Raw genomic sequence first — 15,131 nt, 5'->3', positions numbered from 1 at the left:
TCAATAAATTTTCTTAGTTGTAGTCTATCTTTATTTTGCCTTCACTTTTGAAGCATATGCTCACTAGATTTAGAATTCTAGGTTAGCATTCTTTTTTTTTTCTTTTAGCACTTTAAGAGGTCATTCTATTGATTTCTGGCTTCTGTAGTTTCAGGTGATATATCAACCATCACTCTTATTATTGTCCTGAAGGTCCTTCTTTCCTTTGGAAGCTTTTAAATTTTTTTTTCTTTGATTTTAGGAGTTAAGTCCATGATGGGTCTCAATATGACTTTATTTACATTTTTCCCACTTGGAAGTCACAGAGCTTCTTTAATCTTGTTTTGGTATCTTTCTCAATTTTGGAAAATTCTTGGTTAATATATCCTCTATTCCACATCTCTTGCCCTTCTGGGAATCCCATTACACATGTTAAACCCTTCCATTGTCTTCTGTTGCTTTCTTTCTGTACTTCCCCTCTATTTTTTCTCTCTCAGCACTGCATAATTTCTACTCAACTCTTTTTTTCCCCTAGTTTACTACTACTCTATTTTGCTGTTTCTAATTTGCTAGTAAATGCACTACCAAATTCTTAATTTTAGTTAATATATTTTTTTAGTTGTACAGTTTCCAGGTCTGATAAAATTTTTCTTTTCCTCTTTACCTTGAGCATATTAAATCAGTTATCTTCAAGTCTGTGTGATAACTCTAATATGTGAATTCTGTGGATTTATACCTTTTTCTCCTCTTGAATTTTTGGTCCATTAATCCTGTTAGCATTCCTGTAGTATTTCACTGAATGAAATATTTGATTATGGATGAAAAACTGTACTAGTTCTATATGACATCTTCCTCCATGGAGGGCTGCTTCCTTTAGCAGCAGAGTACCAAGGACTCACCCACATTTTCTTTTCTTTTCTTTTTTTTTTTTTTGGCTGTGTTGGGTCTTCGCTGCTGCACTCAGGCTTTCTCTAGTTGCGGTGAGCGGGGGCTACTCTTTGTTGCGGTGCGCGGGCTTCTCGTTGCGGTGGCTTCTCTTGTTGCGGAGCACGGGCTTTAGGCACATGGGCTTCAGTAGTTGTGGCACACGGTCTTAGTTGCTCCGCGGCACGTGGGATGTTCCCGGACCAGGGCTCGAACCCGTGTCCCCTGCATTGGCAGGCAGATTCTTAACCACTGTGCCACCAGGGAAGCCCCTCACCCACATTTTCTTGAGGGCTGGTCTATTTCATTTTGCCCTCAATCTTGGAGAGTGGCCATGATGGGGGTCTCAATGGAAAACTCAGGGTATAATATGGCCTCTCTTACTTCACAAAGACTGAACTTCACCTTGTGCCATGCTGGTACTGTGGGGGATGCTGGAATCTCTGCTCATATCTTTAGCTTCCCAGACACTGTTTTATTCTGGTTTACTTAGAATCTTCCCTTGCACGTGTGTATCTTAGAAATCAATGACTTTAGGGGGACCTGACTGCAGATTTTGAGGTTAGAGTCTATGTGATTCTCTCCTCTTTTGGACTTAAGTTTCAACTGCTTTAGTTGCCCCAGACTTCCACCTCTCCTCTTTAGTCCAGTAAGACTGCCACTTCTTATTTGGAGTCTATTCCCCTATGCCTCCAGGAGTGACTGTTGAACACACTGGTGCTTTCCTTTTCTTAAAGATCAAAACCCTCAAAAATTTCCTGTGTTGTTTGCTCTTCAACAATGGAGTGGCTGCTCAAGTGAAAACAGAAGTACACAAAATATGATCATTGGGCACACACTAGAAATTCAGACGATTATATGAAGAATTTTGAGGAATACCTTGCCAAGGACTAGACACTACTGGCCTTAACCACATATGTTACCTCAGCGAATGAGTCATTCAACTTAGGTGGAAGCATCAAGGTCTCCTGGCTCCTGATAAAATAATCTTTCTGCACAATCATGTTTACACCAGAAAAGGGGGAAAACACTAAGGCCTGAGGGTCAAATTTGGTCCAATCCCTGTTTTTGTGTGACCTGTGAGTTAAGAGTAATTTTCATACTTTTAAAAATAGTTGGAGGGGGAGGCGGGGGAAGAACAATACTCTGTGACACATAAAAATTATATGAAATTCAAACGTCAGCGTCCATAAGTAAAGTTTTACTGGAACACAACCACTCTCATTCATTTATGTATTACCTATGGGCACTTTCACAATACAATGGCAGAGTTAAGTAGTTGCCATAGAGACCACATGGGGCACCCTCATGGCTTCACACTGCTTCCCAGGGTACTAGAAATTGCAGAGATGCAGTTATAACTCAACAGTGTCTTCCGTGTCTACTTACTGCTGTGCTGCAACATTTTATTTTACTTTTATTACCAGTGCATACTCATCATGTCAAAGGAAGAAAATTGAAATATGAATGTCTAAGGCCCAGTGGAGTGTGGATTATTTTGTTACTGAATTAGATGACTAGGCATTGTATTTATGACATTATAGCTGTGCTAAAAGAATAAAATGTATGTTCACATTAGGAAACTAAGCACTTCATCACAACATTCCCATCTCACAGGAAAGTAACAATCAAAAAAAAATTTTTTTAATTGTAAATGGAATCTCATCACAGCAGAATTTCTTCAGAAAAATAAAAATGAGGCTGCAATGAAAGTAAGCTTCCAACTGGTTCATGTATTAGAAAGCGAGGAAAGCCATTTACTAATGTTGAGTTAATTAAATCATATTTGTTTGGAAAAGCCAAAGAAGTATATGCCCTGAGACTATAAACTTGTTTAAGACTATATATTTATTAGTCTTTCCGTAAAAACAGTTCTTGAAGGGTTGAGGACACTGGAAGCAACATCGATAATCAGTTAAAAAAACAAAAATGATTTTGAGTGGTTTCCTTGGTTCTTGATGAGTTCACAGATATTGCCAATACTTAGTTTTTACTTACTTGAGGAGCCAATACTGAAATTGAAGTGACTGAAAAGTTAGCCTCTATGAATAGTCTGTGTGGGTCAACCACAGGCAAGAATACTTCCAAAGGGACTTCCTTGGTGGCACAGTGGTTAAGAATCCGCCTGCCAATGCAGGGGACACGGGTTTGAGCCCTGGTCTGGGAAGACGCCACATGCCGCGGAGCAACTAAGCCTGTGCGCCACAGCTACTGAGCCTGCGCTCTAGAGCCCGCGTGCCACAACTACTGAAGCCCGCGCACCACAGCGAAGAGTAGCCCCCGCTCGCCGCAACTAGAGAAAGCCCGTGCGCAACAACGAAGACCCAATGCAGCCAAAAATAAATAAATAAAATAAATAAATAAAAAGAATACTTTCAAAGAAGCTAAAGAAACAAACCCAAAACACTGATGGAGGTAAAAATACTCATGGAGCAGGAAAAGACTTAGATGGACAATTTAATAAAGCTTGTGAAAATTGAAGGTGTTTAAAGCTTATGGTGCAATCACTCAGTGGAAAAATATTTTAATCTCTCATACTACTGAACCAGTGGTATCAATGGTGTACTTCATTAGTTCTCATGAACTTAACCATTGTCAGTTACACAAATGTTTGTCAGAAACAAAAGCTGAATATCCTGACTTGCCCTACCACACAGCAGTTCAGTGGTTTAATAGTGATAAAGTTTTATTGTGATTTTTTTGAGCTGAGAGCCAATATTGAAATTGTCCTGAATGAGAATCACCCTCAATCACTACTGTCGAGCACTGAGTAGGTTTTATAAATTAGATCTTGCTGCAAACCTGATAATGTTTCTTAATAATTCAACCTAAAATTAAAATGTGAAAAAATACTTACGTGTGAAACATACACTATGCTAAGTCACTTTGACACTAATGTTGCTTGTAATCACAAGCAAATGTCAGGTTGCTTTATACAGTTCCAGGGCTGTCAAATGTTAAAACAAGTGAGATCTTCATCCCTCACAGATTTGCACTGGACACTATTTTCTAAGCTCAAACCACAGTTCTAACAGCATTCTTTAGACCTCAGTGTTAGTGCAAAATAAATCAAAATCCATTTAATTGTGCAGGTGAGGAGCGTCCACCTAACCTCTCACTGGAATTGACTAACGTGCAATGTTATCACATAATAAAAGGCAAATATTAAGAGAGGACTAATAAAATTCTATAAATACCTTCCAAGTGATGACTCAAATCACTTAACTAAAATCACATGCTTTTGGATTGAGCTTCGGTAGTACCTACCTATCTGTGTTAAGACACCTTCCAAGATGAAATACATAAAATCTCATTATAGATCAGTATTAACAGATGAACACTTCCAGTTGATTTTAATGATACAGAACACTAACTCTGAACCTCAATTAAGCAAAATGTTATCTTCCCCCAAAAGAAGTCCCTTCTTCTCATGATTACAAAAAATTATACTCGACCATTATTTTTCAAATTTCATATTCATGTAAAAACCTTTTCAATGCAGGTTTGTTTTTTAAATTACAAATGGTGTGTGATATATATGTCTGTGTTGTGTGTACACTATATTTTATCTTTCAATAACCATCTGCTATTTTCTCCAGCAAGTTCTTACTAATAACTGCCTTCTCTAAAACAGAAAGAATGCCAAGGGGAAAAAAAAAAAAACCTAATTCCACTATTACAACTGCCACATGAAATCTTAGTAATCTTCATTAACCTTTAATATTTTAACTTCTACCCTACCAAAAAGATTCACTCAAGGTTACATACTAATCAACAGCGAAGTTAACATAAATCCAGATTTCCTAAATTTTTTTTCTAAGATGAAACGGCAGTTTCTCCATATTTAGTATGAGTCTACTTTAAGCCACAAAAAAGGAAAAAAAGTAAAATTTTTACAGTTGGCTAGAATGGGGAATTTTGGTTTTAAATGAAAGAATTAAGCAACTGCCATAATTTCAATTTATCTTAAGTTTGCCTGCCTAATGTGATTTGAGCCTACAGATGGCCTTCAGGAGCTCTGTATAAAAACCCAAACTGTAATACTGTGTATGCACATAAACATGTATATTTTTCTGAGAAGGCCCAGGGCTTTCATGATTTCTCAGAGGGGTCTGTGTATCGCCATAAGTTAAAAAGTCATTCCAGGTACACTAGCAAACAAATAGATAATGAAAAAAGAGTAAAGAAAAAAATTAACAGATATAGGGGAGGACTAGACATTTCAGGAACAGAAGAAGGGAGCGCCCTAGTCCTGTGGTTCTCACGAGTGTGATCCCCTTTTTCACTGTGTTGACATCTGCACGGTGCAAAAGCAATGGTGATTAAAACACCTAAAACACTGACACCTCAGCAGAAACCAAATCAGTGGCACTAAATTGCCACACACAGCGAAACAAAAAAGGTCCAGTTTCAATTAAAAATGCCCTTGATTAATCAGTAAAAACAATCAATTTTCTTACATCGCCACCATCAAGTATACATCTTTTTAATATTCTGCATGATGAAATGGAAAGTATCCATGAAGCATTTCTGTTGCATATCAAAGTACAATGGTTGTCTTCAAGAAAAGCACTCGTATGACTGTTTTAGTTCCAAGCTGATCTAGATACTTTTTTTCACAGAACATCTCTTACTGGAAAGCACAAGTGACAAACTATGGTTATTCACACTTAAGATATTTAACAGATACTCTTGAAAATGAACAAAGTGAGCCTGTCATTTCAAAGAAGACAACTGACAGTATTTGTTACTAGTGAAAATTAAAATTTTGGAAACCCTGTATCCAACACCATGAATTTGACAGCTTCTTCATACTTAAGGACTCTTCTGATACCTTGCTGTAATATTAACAAATGTGAATTTTTTGATGTTGTATAAAATGTGTCAACATTTGAACATCTGCATAAATCAGCTTAACCAGTATTTTCAAAATGACCAATGCATGTTACAAAGTCATTTGTAAGATCCATTTAAAATGCAAGATAGATCAATGGATTTTAATGTAAGAGAACAATATTTCAGATTCTACATTACAACTAACCTTTAAGAAATTACCACTTGTCGATTTCTGGTATAATGTTAAAGAATATCCACCATTATCTAAAAAGGCTATTGAAATAATCCTTCCTTTTACAACTTCGTATCTGTAAGAATACAGATTTTCTTCATATACTTCAACCAAAACAAGGTATCAAAACAAACTGAAGCAAAGCAGATATGAGAATTCTGCTGTCTTCTACAAAACCAGACATTAAAGACATGTGCTTATCACTATTATTTTTGTTGTAGAAAACAAACTCTGATTATGTAAAATGAATAGGTTATTATCGTTATTTTACATGAATTAAAGAATATTTTTAAATTCTTAGTTTTAATTTCTAACACAGTACTGATAAATAACTCATACAAATCAAAGTTCTTGTCCTCAATTATTTTTATGAGTATAAAGTAGTCCCAAGATTCAAAGTTTGAAATCCACTGCTCTCTAGTTCCTAGCCAAAAGAAAGCATATACCAAATCTCCTTAAATCACCTTTCACCATTTAATTCTGCCTAAAAATATCTCTCCCCCTCAGCACCAACATTAATATGTCAAACCAGATTATAAATTCTGAATAATGGGAATAGGAAAGAAATATTTTATACATACATACATACATACTATGTATGAGTGGTTGTATGCAACAAACAATGTGGAGGGCACATCTGTTAGAGCCTCACAAGAAATAGCCTTCTCAAAAATTCCTTTGAGGAGGGTCCAGGGCTCAGCAGCATAAGAAAACCTCTATTACTTTATACTCAGGTTTATACTAAACAATAACAGTAGCTAACATTTTCTGAGCTTTTATTATGTTCTAAGCGTTCTACCAGTTTAATTGTTACAGATACATTATGAAGCAGGTCTATTATCATCCTCAAAATGCAGAAGAAACTAAGGAAGAGCTGAAATTATAATACATGCAGAACCTGTACCTTTAGCGAGTATAAACATGGTCCCCCACTATATCAATACTTACTGAAGTACCTAGAATAAACACTTAATTGCTTATATATCTGTTATCATTCAGGATTCACATAACTATTGCAGTTAAGGTCTGATGTTCATAAAATATGTTCCTTTCTGTCATTATATAACTTAGATCTTTCCCTCACTTTCACTACAGAAGCCTGGTCATTTTCTTTCACTACTTTGGCTCAATTATTTGATACATATTCAAACAACACAGATGAACCTACAAGTACCTATAAAGTTTCCCTCTCAGTTTACTATTTAAAATAAAAAAGAGCCATAATAACTGCTAAATATTAGAAAAAGCTATATAATAGATGTCCTTAAATTTCTTTTAATATGAAAAGTAACTTTTGATTTCTCTGAATCTTGAAAATAGTAGGTAGGATTAAGGCAAAAGTTAAAATGGTGTTAGACAAGCACTCAAACCAAGAAAATGTTTTGATCAATAGTTTGGTAATTGACTAGATGGGAACTCAGGCATAGTCTGATGAACATTTTAAGGATTAAATTCCTTTATAGGGAAATAAACTGTGTCAAAACCTCCAAATTACACAGTGCCAGCGTATATCAAGACCCAAAGGCAACATTCCCACCAGATTACGTAAATACCTCTATTTGTCTTTGCATAGATGCGGGTAAATTTGGGAAGGGAGAGCCCTGAGGTCAGTGACTATTAGGAAGGTTATGTATGTCCTCCTAAATCACTTTGCTATACATGTGAATAGTGGGTAGGCAGATTAAAGGACAATTGTCCCTGTCCTTTTACTACTTTTTCTACTGCATGACAAGTACCCACCCAGACCAGGAACTGAATTCCTCCATTAAACTAGGAAAAGACTGGCTACTAGTTATTTGTACTTACTTAACTTCAGAATGAGTTTCTGCATTTTTAGTCCCCTACTTCTAATTGTGGAATAAAGGCTTAATTTCCATTAAAGCATTTTCATTTTATCTAAAAGATGGAAAATCTCTGAGGTACAGTGTATTTCAGAGAATGAGGTGTAAAAAAAAAAACCTGCATTTCACCTACCAATAACCAAGACTTCAAAGGTAATCATATTCAATCTTGGGGGAAGGTGGAGGGTTTACAAAAAGAAAGAAGAGTTGTAACCTTAATCTCTTTCTGCTTCCTATCTTCACTGATCCTCTATTTTCCCAGAAAGAATAAGCCTTGAAATGGCTACTTACAGCTGCTAGAGGAGCAGTGATTGCTGCCTGAGGGTATAAATTTGTATTCACTCAAAATTAAATCCTAGAAGATTGAACTGGGAATCCCTATCCTCCACCACCACACCACTGCTAAGCCTACTGACATTTACAAACCATTTCTTCTTGCATCCCTATAGCCCAAGATTTCCAGGATCAAGGTTGTTTCTGAAACTGAGATTTTAATTATTTCTAAATATCTTGACATTCTTAACACTGACGTTATTTTACCTGTTAGAGTTGTTTGAGAACGTATACTATTGGAATGGATACTCTGTTGAACGATAAACGTGGATAATAAGACATCAGATGAAAAAAACCTACTTGATAAAATTTACTGTCTTCCTTAATATAATCCTGTCTCTAGACTCAAATGTAAATAGATTTCTAAATCCCAATAAATCCTAATCTTGGTTTAGACATTTACCAGAAAAGCTCTAGCTCTGTATTTTCGAATAAAATAAAAATACTCTGGACTACTTCTTCAAACTGTCAAAATTTCCCTCACCTGCTGGAACTAACAGGAAAACCAAGCAAGCAAGCAACCAACCTAATCCCTTAATCTCTGAACAATGTACCATCTTTATGCCTTCTCTAGCTTCTCATCTAAAAAGAAGCAAGAGAAGAGAGAAAGTATCCCTCAGGCCATCTCCCCTATTCCTCAACCTGCTCTTTCTAACAGACCTGGCCTTGGGTCTACACAACAACACTATCCCTGCAGAAGTTGAGGTTGCCAAGATCAACTAGCACTTCCTTCAAACTGCCTAATCTTTAGACTGCTGGGTCATAATTAAACAATTTAATCGGAAAAGAGGCTTTAAACAGTCTGGCAGTTCCTCAAAAAGTTAAACAGAGTTACCATTTGACCTAGCAATTTTACGCCCAGCTATATACCCAAGGGAAATGAACACATATGCCCACACAAACACTTGTACATGAACATTCACAGCAGTATTATTCACAACAGCCAAAAAGGGGAAACAACTCAAATGTCCATCAAGTGATAAATGGACAAATAAAATGTGGTATATTCATACAATGAAATATTATTCAGCCATAAAAGGAATGAAATACTGACACATGCTACAACATAGATGAACTTTCAAAACGTTAAAAGAAGCCAATCACAAGAGACCACATAATGTATGATTTCATTCAGATGAAATGTCCAGAACAGGCAAAATCTATAGACAGAAAGTAGCTCAGGGGTAGCCTAGTGCTGGGAGGAGTGGTGAAGGGAAAAGGGATTTGTTGGCTAGTGAGAACAGGGTTGTGTTTGAGGGTGGTGGTGGTGAAAACTTTCTAAAGTTGATTGTGGTGACTGATGGTTGCACAACTAAAAACCACACAATTATACACTTCCAATAGGTGAAATTGTATGGTATGTGAATTGTATCTCAATAAAACAGCTGTGAACAGTCTGTGGTTGGGAACAGAGCTGGCACAATCTCAACCATCGGGTAGCAGTTTTCCACACAACCCTCTTCCCAAACAAGCAGATTCTACTCAACCTTTTTCAAGTCCTCCAAAATAAATTCAACATTTATAGTCTGAATAAAGCTCCCCAGGTGATTTCTCTATACTCCCACTGCCATCCTAACTCCTTTTAGAACTACTGATCAGAGTAAAAAGCTTTTACTGGATTTTCCAGGATACCCATAGGAACTAGCTTCAATTTCAACAACCAGTCAAAAGTACTATGATAAACTACAAGAATGTGGTAGCAGGATCACTAAAGGGGATAGAGTGGTAGGCATCTTTGGCTTTGTGGTAAGTACAACTTAACTCAAGAAAATATACTGAAGGAACATGCACTATCCAAACAATAAATTAGTATACTGTTTTGCATTAAATAATAACAAAAAATTTAAATGTAAAAGGCACTTTGGAAATGAACATCATTTGGCCACCTAAACACAAAGAAACTCATAAAATTACTAAAAGTGTTATAGCTGATTGGTAATAAAAGTTACTAAAAGGGTTATAGCTGACTGGCAATCTGATGTAATAAAAAAATCAAGAGTATGTTATGGAACTACAGTCAACATTTTAAAATGAGATCAAGTCCTGCTGATTTCCCCTCCCTTGTTCAATACTTTCATTTAATACTAAAAACAAACAAGCAAAAAACCTAACTATAGCTATTCTGCTAAGCAGCTTTACTTGAATTTGAGTTAAATTTAATTAGCATGTAACATCACTGAAAATCAAGGCAGACAAAATAATTCTTATTTGAAGATTAAAAACAATTACTTATTAGAAAATCCAAGTCTGTTTGGATGTCTTTGGACAGGTCTAGATTTTGGAAAAGGGAAGGAGAAGAGGAGAATTTAAGAATCCCAGGGAGGCACGGTCAAAACTAAACGTACTTCCAGGGATTAAGAAGCAAGTAATGATACTCTTTACTGTCAGAGAGCGGGCTGAAAAAGCCTGAAAGTCACTTGTTTAGATTTGGAGTTCCCTGAGTGAAGAGATTGTGTCTTATTTTTGGATTCCTGGTGACTGGCACAAAGCAGGTCAATAAATGCTTGCTAATTTAAAAGGGGAAAAAGTCTGGAAAATGATCATCCAAAACCAGAACCGAACACGTATGTAATTTGAATTCACAGAAACAAACAGAATCACTTAGCCTATTTCCTCACCATATCTTTTCTCTAACAACCTTGAACAATCCACTAGTGAAGTTTCTTAATTATCTGTAATGTTAAAAAGGTGCATCTGACTTAAAAGATCCCATAGCAAAGATTTAAAAACACCTAAGTCTGCTGTGTTTTATGCCTATATAGTATATAAATATGTAAGTTTATGTAAGATAAAAATAAAGAAATTGAGATACAAGCATCAGATTTTTAAATATTTAAATTTACAAGCCAACTTCATGGTGAGCATAAACTTCCCCCAAAGTTAACAAAATATTAAAATTTTTAAATAGCTACACTTCCCTCTTACAACAATGCGTAATTACAAAAAATACATACACTTTTTCAAAGCAAATGTCTCACAGACCCAGTAAGATGTTCACATCTGTTAAGAATCCACAAAGTCTTAAACAGTGAACACTGACTGCAGGCACCAGGGGGCCTCCCAAGAATAACTTCATAGTAAAGGAAAAGGCAAACAAGAGTTCCTGGTAAAACTTTGCTTCTTATTCAGTCTTAAGAGACTCAGTCTTAGACTACTGGAAGGCTTTCACATCTGGAGCAAGTATACTGTAGTTTGTTACACAACGGGTACACAGAGAACTGATAAAATACCGACACTTTGGCTGAAAAAAGGAACTAGCGCCCTCCCTTCCGCCCCCCAATCACACAATCTTCTGTGATGATTTTCCAAATGTAAGTACATACTGTTTCACTGTGGCAAACAATTATCTTCAGGAAATTTGAAAGCCAGTAACAATGGATATGTAATCCTTCCACGGTTTCTGACAGAGAGAACAATAATTTTTTTTTTTAAATGGCGTAATTTCTTTCCTACACACTCACAAAGCAGCTAGTGATGACGCAAATTTTAGGGTAAAGGGATTCACTAGCAGAAGACAGCGACTGACTTTGAATAATATCCTGGCCTCTCCATCTCTTCCCTTTCCCTCAATCCCCGACCCTAACATAAAACTATCCAATTAAAAACAGAAGGGCCCAGAAACTTCAAAAGCTGCGAAGACTTGTAAATATCTTTCAAACACAAGAGAGGCTTTACAATCGACCTTTTCTAAGTTTGTGCAGAAATTAAGTCCTGCTCAAACCTGCTAAAAATCTCAAACCCGAAAACCAACCCCTTCAGCAAACGTGTCTATTTCTTGCGTGCATCTTCAGCTCGGTCAAAGACTTTTGGCTTACTATGCTTTAAACCTAAATAATACATGGGCGGGACTCAACTCCCGCTCACGTTATCTTCTCCTTGAATAGAGTTTGTCCTGTAGCATCATGTAAAAATGCCGAACAGATCAAACAGTCGTCTCAAGGAGAAAAATTTTTTTAATCCACTCCGGTAACAAGAAGCGGAGGCATCCAAGGGCAAGGCACAAAGAGAACAGAGAAGAAATACACGTCCCACGGGCGTACAATGCTCCGGAGCACGCATCCCAGCACCCTCCTCGCGAAGGGTCTCCCGGCACCCCCGCCGGCATGCCGCCGTGCGGGTCCCCGAAGGCCCGCGGGGGCACTACTTGCCCGCGCCGACGGCCCCTGACGCCCAGCCTCCCCTCGGCAGTGTTACCGGAGGCCGCTCCCCCCGGCCCACCAGCTTCTTCGCCCCCTCCTCGGCGGCAGCCTCGGGGCGGGAAGGAGAGGTCCCCTCGGGCTGCGGCGGCGGAGGGACAAGGAGGGCTAAGGGTGGCGCCCCTTCCCCGCGGCCGGCTGGCCCCGACTCACCCTCCAGCAGTCGGGTGATGAGACTATCCACGTTCAGCTCCCCGTCCGCCATCTTGTCGGCACCAGACGCTCCTTCCCAGCAGCGGGAACAAGGGCTTCTCGACGGCGGACGCTGCGGTGACCGCTCGGCGTTCCCTCACCTACAAATCAGGCGGCGTTTCGACCCCGGTTCCAACTCCCCCTTCCCCCGGGCCCTCCCCCCACCCCCTTCCCACCAAGCAGTGGAACGCGCACACACTTGGAGGTACCCACGAGAAATAAATAAATAAACAAGTGGAGCCCCCAAGAACCGGGCCGCGTCAGACCCAGCCCCCACCTCCTCCTCCTCCTCCTCCTCCTCCTCCTCCTCGGCACCGCCCAACTCCGCAAAGCTCACCAGCGCCGCCGACGGCCCCTCCCGCACCGCCACTCACTTCACACCGCCCTTCCCCGCCACCGCGCCACGCAGCCCTCCACGCAGGCGCACTCCTTCGCGGCCCCGCCTCGCCCCCGGCCTCCGCGCAATCGCACTGGACTCGGTTCTCCCTCCACCGCCGCCGCCGCCGCCGCCGCCGCCGCCGCCGCCGCCGCGCCGCCGCGCCACCGCCTTCGCGCAGGTGCGTCGCCCTCTCTCGCCACTTCTACTGCGCCGAATCTTCGCGGCTGCGCAGGCGGCGCCCCTGAGGCTCCCAGGGTTTGCTGCGCTCGGGAAGCGCGCATTACGCAGAGCGCGCGTAGGCAGCGCTGACCTTCCCGCTTCCCAGCTGCCCGGGCCCGGGGCGCTCAGCAGACGTGGTTGTACTCTTCCCGCCTTGCTTTTCTTTTCTTGGTTTCAGTCCCTGGTTTTGCAAGCAATTCCTCGTTCCCGGTAAGCGGGAAACGCGGACTGCGTTACCCATGTTTGAAACTGGGTTTACACGTTTGGAAAGCAAGAAGGGGTTACTCTGCTGGAACCGTTTGACGTTGCATGTAAGGGGTTTTATACCCTACGGTTCCACAAGGTTGGTTGCCCAAGTGTCCCTGGATGAAATAAGTTAAAGTGGACCCTGGGAGGGTCAGCAATAATCTTTTACATGGGTACCGTTGTCTGCCTTCTATAGAGCGCTTTCACATGTCTTACATCTTCCGTTCTGTGGATACTGCTTTTCCACAGTGCATTTTGAACAACAACAAGAAAAATACCTTCATTATATACTGCTTAATCATCTTACCTTGTAATTGTTTTTGCATTTATCTCCTGCACTCGACCGTGAGCTCCTATACGGTAAACCCAATTTATCTTTGTGCCTGCAGCTCCCACCGTATCTGGTATGTAGAAGAGAGAGACAAAGAAACGCGGAGGCTCAGGAAGGTTGGTTGCCCACCTCTTCTTTCCACCACAGAATTCTGCCTCTAGAAAAGCAGGGGGAAGAGTAGCCACGCAAAGGATCTAGGTAAGCCAGAGTTTTTGGCCTGTTCTCAGAAGTGGTCAGACCAAAAGTCTTCACTCATTCCTCAGGTGTTTGTCCAGAAACTCACAAACAAGATGCTGTCTCAAGCTCAAGGTAGTGCTTCTCCCACTCACATATCACTAATGATAGCTAACATTTTTGAGATCCCTGTATGTGCTCTTCGCCCCCTCCTCGGAGGCAGCCTCGGGGCGGGAAGGGGGGTCCCCTCGGGCTGAGGGTGGCGGCCGGCCGGCCGGCCCCGACTCACCCTCCAGCAGTTTTAAATGTTATAGTACATATGTTATTTCATTTAATCCTTACACCAGCCCTGTGAGGTAGGTACTATTATTATTATTATTTTTTAATAAATTTATTTATTTTTGGCTGTGTTGGGTCTTCGTTTCTGTGCGAGGGCTCTCTCCAGTTGCGGCGAGCGGGGGCCACTCTTCATCGCGGTGCGCGGGCCTCTCAGTGTCGCGGCCTCTCTCGTTGCGGAGCACAGGCTCCAGACGCGCAGGCTCAGTAGATGTGGCGAGCGGGCCTAGCCGCTTCGCGGCATGTGGGATCTTCCCGGACCAGGGCACGAACCCGTGTCCCCTGCATTGGCAGGCGGATTCTTAAACCACTGCGCCACCAGGGAAGCCCTAGGTATTATTATTATCTCTACTTTGTAGGTGGAATTTATTGAAGCACAGAATGGTTAAATACCTAGCCCCAAGTAAATGGCAGATCTGGGATTCAAACCCAGGCATCTAGTGCCAGAGTCTGCACTCAACAATTGTGATATCCTCCCTCTCAGTGCATGTGGACTGAGATGCTTAAATATGCATGTGTTACAACATAAATGTCGAGAACAGAAATCATAGCTTTTTTGGGGAAAAAGCATTATCCAATTAAGTGCTTTATGATGGTTCCGTTGACTTACAGAGATAGGATTTCCTGATTCCTTTTTTTCTAGCTTTCTCTCCATTTCAAGATTTAGCTTGTGGATTGGTGGTGAACACAGAACAGGTGACAAGCTATAATGGTGATCCTGTCTGGAGTAGTTTTCATAGACTCTTATTGCCACCAGTTCATCTTAGGGCCTTTAGAGGTGAAGAAATGGATCCTCATCAAATTCTTTAGTTAATGACCATTTATTTATACCCTGCTTTATTCCAGAAGAAGGGATTTAAAGTAATTTATGTAAATACATGCAGTAGGATAAATTAAAAATATGTACAGAGAA

At 40.2% G+C, this 15,131-nt stretch overlaps 1 protein-coding gene and 1 long non-coding RNA gene across 10 annotated transcripts in view; one reads left to right on the top strand and one right to left on the bottom strand.

Annotated features, from left to right (window-relative positions):
* Positions 1–12,961, bottom strand: part of PPP1CB (protein phosphatase 1 catalytic subunit beta) — a 36,301-nt gene extending 23,340 nt beyond the window's left edge. The window contains exons 1-2 of one of the 3 annotated variants that reach the window (XM_061211190.1): positions 12,871–12,961; positions 12,495–12,634 (exon numbers count right to left, since the gene is read on the bottom strand). In XM_061211190.1, coding sequence (XP_061067173.1) covers positions 12,495–12,546 — 52 coding nt within the window. In that variant the 5' untranslated portion in view covers positions 12,547–12,634; positions 12,871–12,961. Of the gene's footprint in view, positions 1–12,494; positions 12,635–12,732; positions 12,753–12,870 lie in introns of those variants that run through there. The other 2 variants (XM_061211191.1, XM_061211192.1) reach the window with 2 other exon arrangements.
* Positions 12,962–13,232: 271 nt separating this feature from the next.
* Positions 13,233–15,131, top strand: part of LOC133074749 (uncharacterized) — a 118,136-nt gene continuing 116,237 nt past the window's right edge. For 6 of the 7 annotated variants that reach the window (XR_009697226.1, XR_009697224.1, XR_009697227.1 and 3 more), the window contains exons 1-2: positions 13,233–13,341; positions 13,767–13,906. This is a non-coding gene — a long non-coding RNA (uncharacterized LOC133074749). The remainder of the gene's footprint in view (positions 13,342–13,766; positions 13,907–15,131) is intronic. The other variant, XR_009697228.1, reaches the window with a different exon arrangement.

The sequence above is a fragment of the Eubalaena glacialis genome, chromosome 14, assembly GCF_028564815.1.
Source record: "Eubalaena glacialis isolate mEubGla1 chromosome 14, mEubGla1.1.hap2.+ XY, whole genome shotgun sequence".
Lineage (NCBI taxonomy): Eukaryota > Metazoa > Chordata > Mammalia > Artiodactyla > Balaenidae > Eubalaena > Eubalaena glacialis.
Note: the sequence above shows the minus strand (reverse complement) of the source record. Positions and strands in the feature narration are given on the sequence as shown.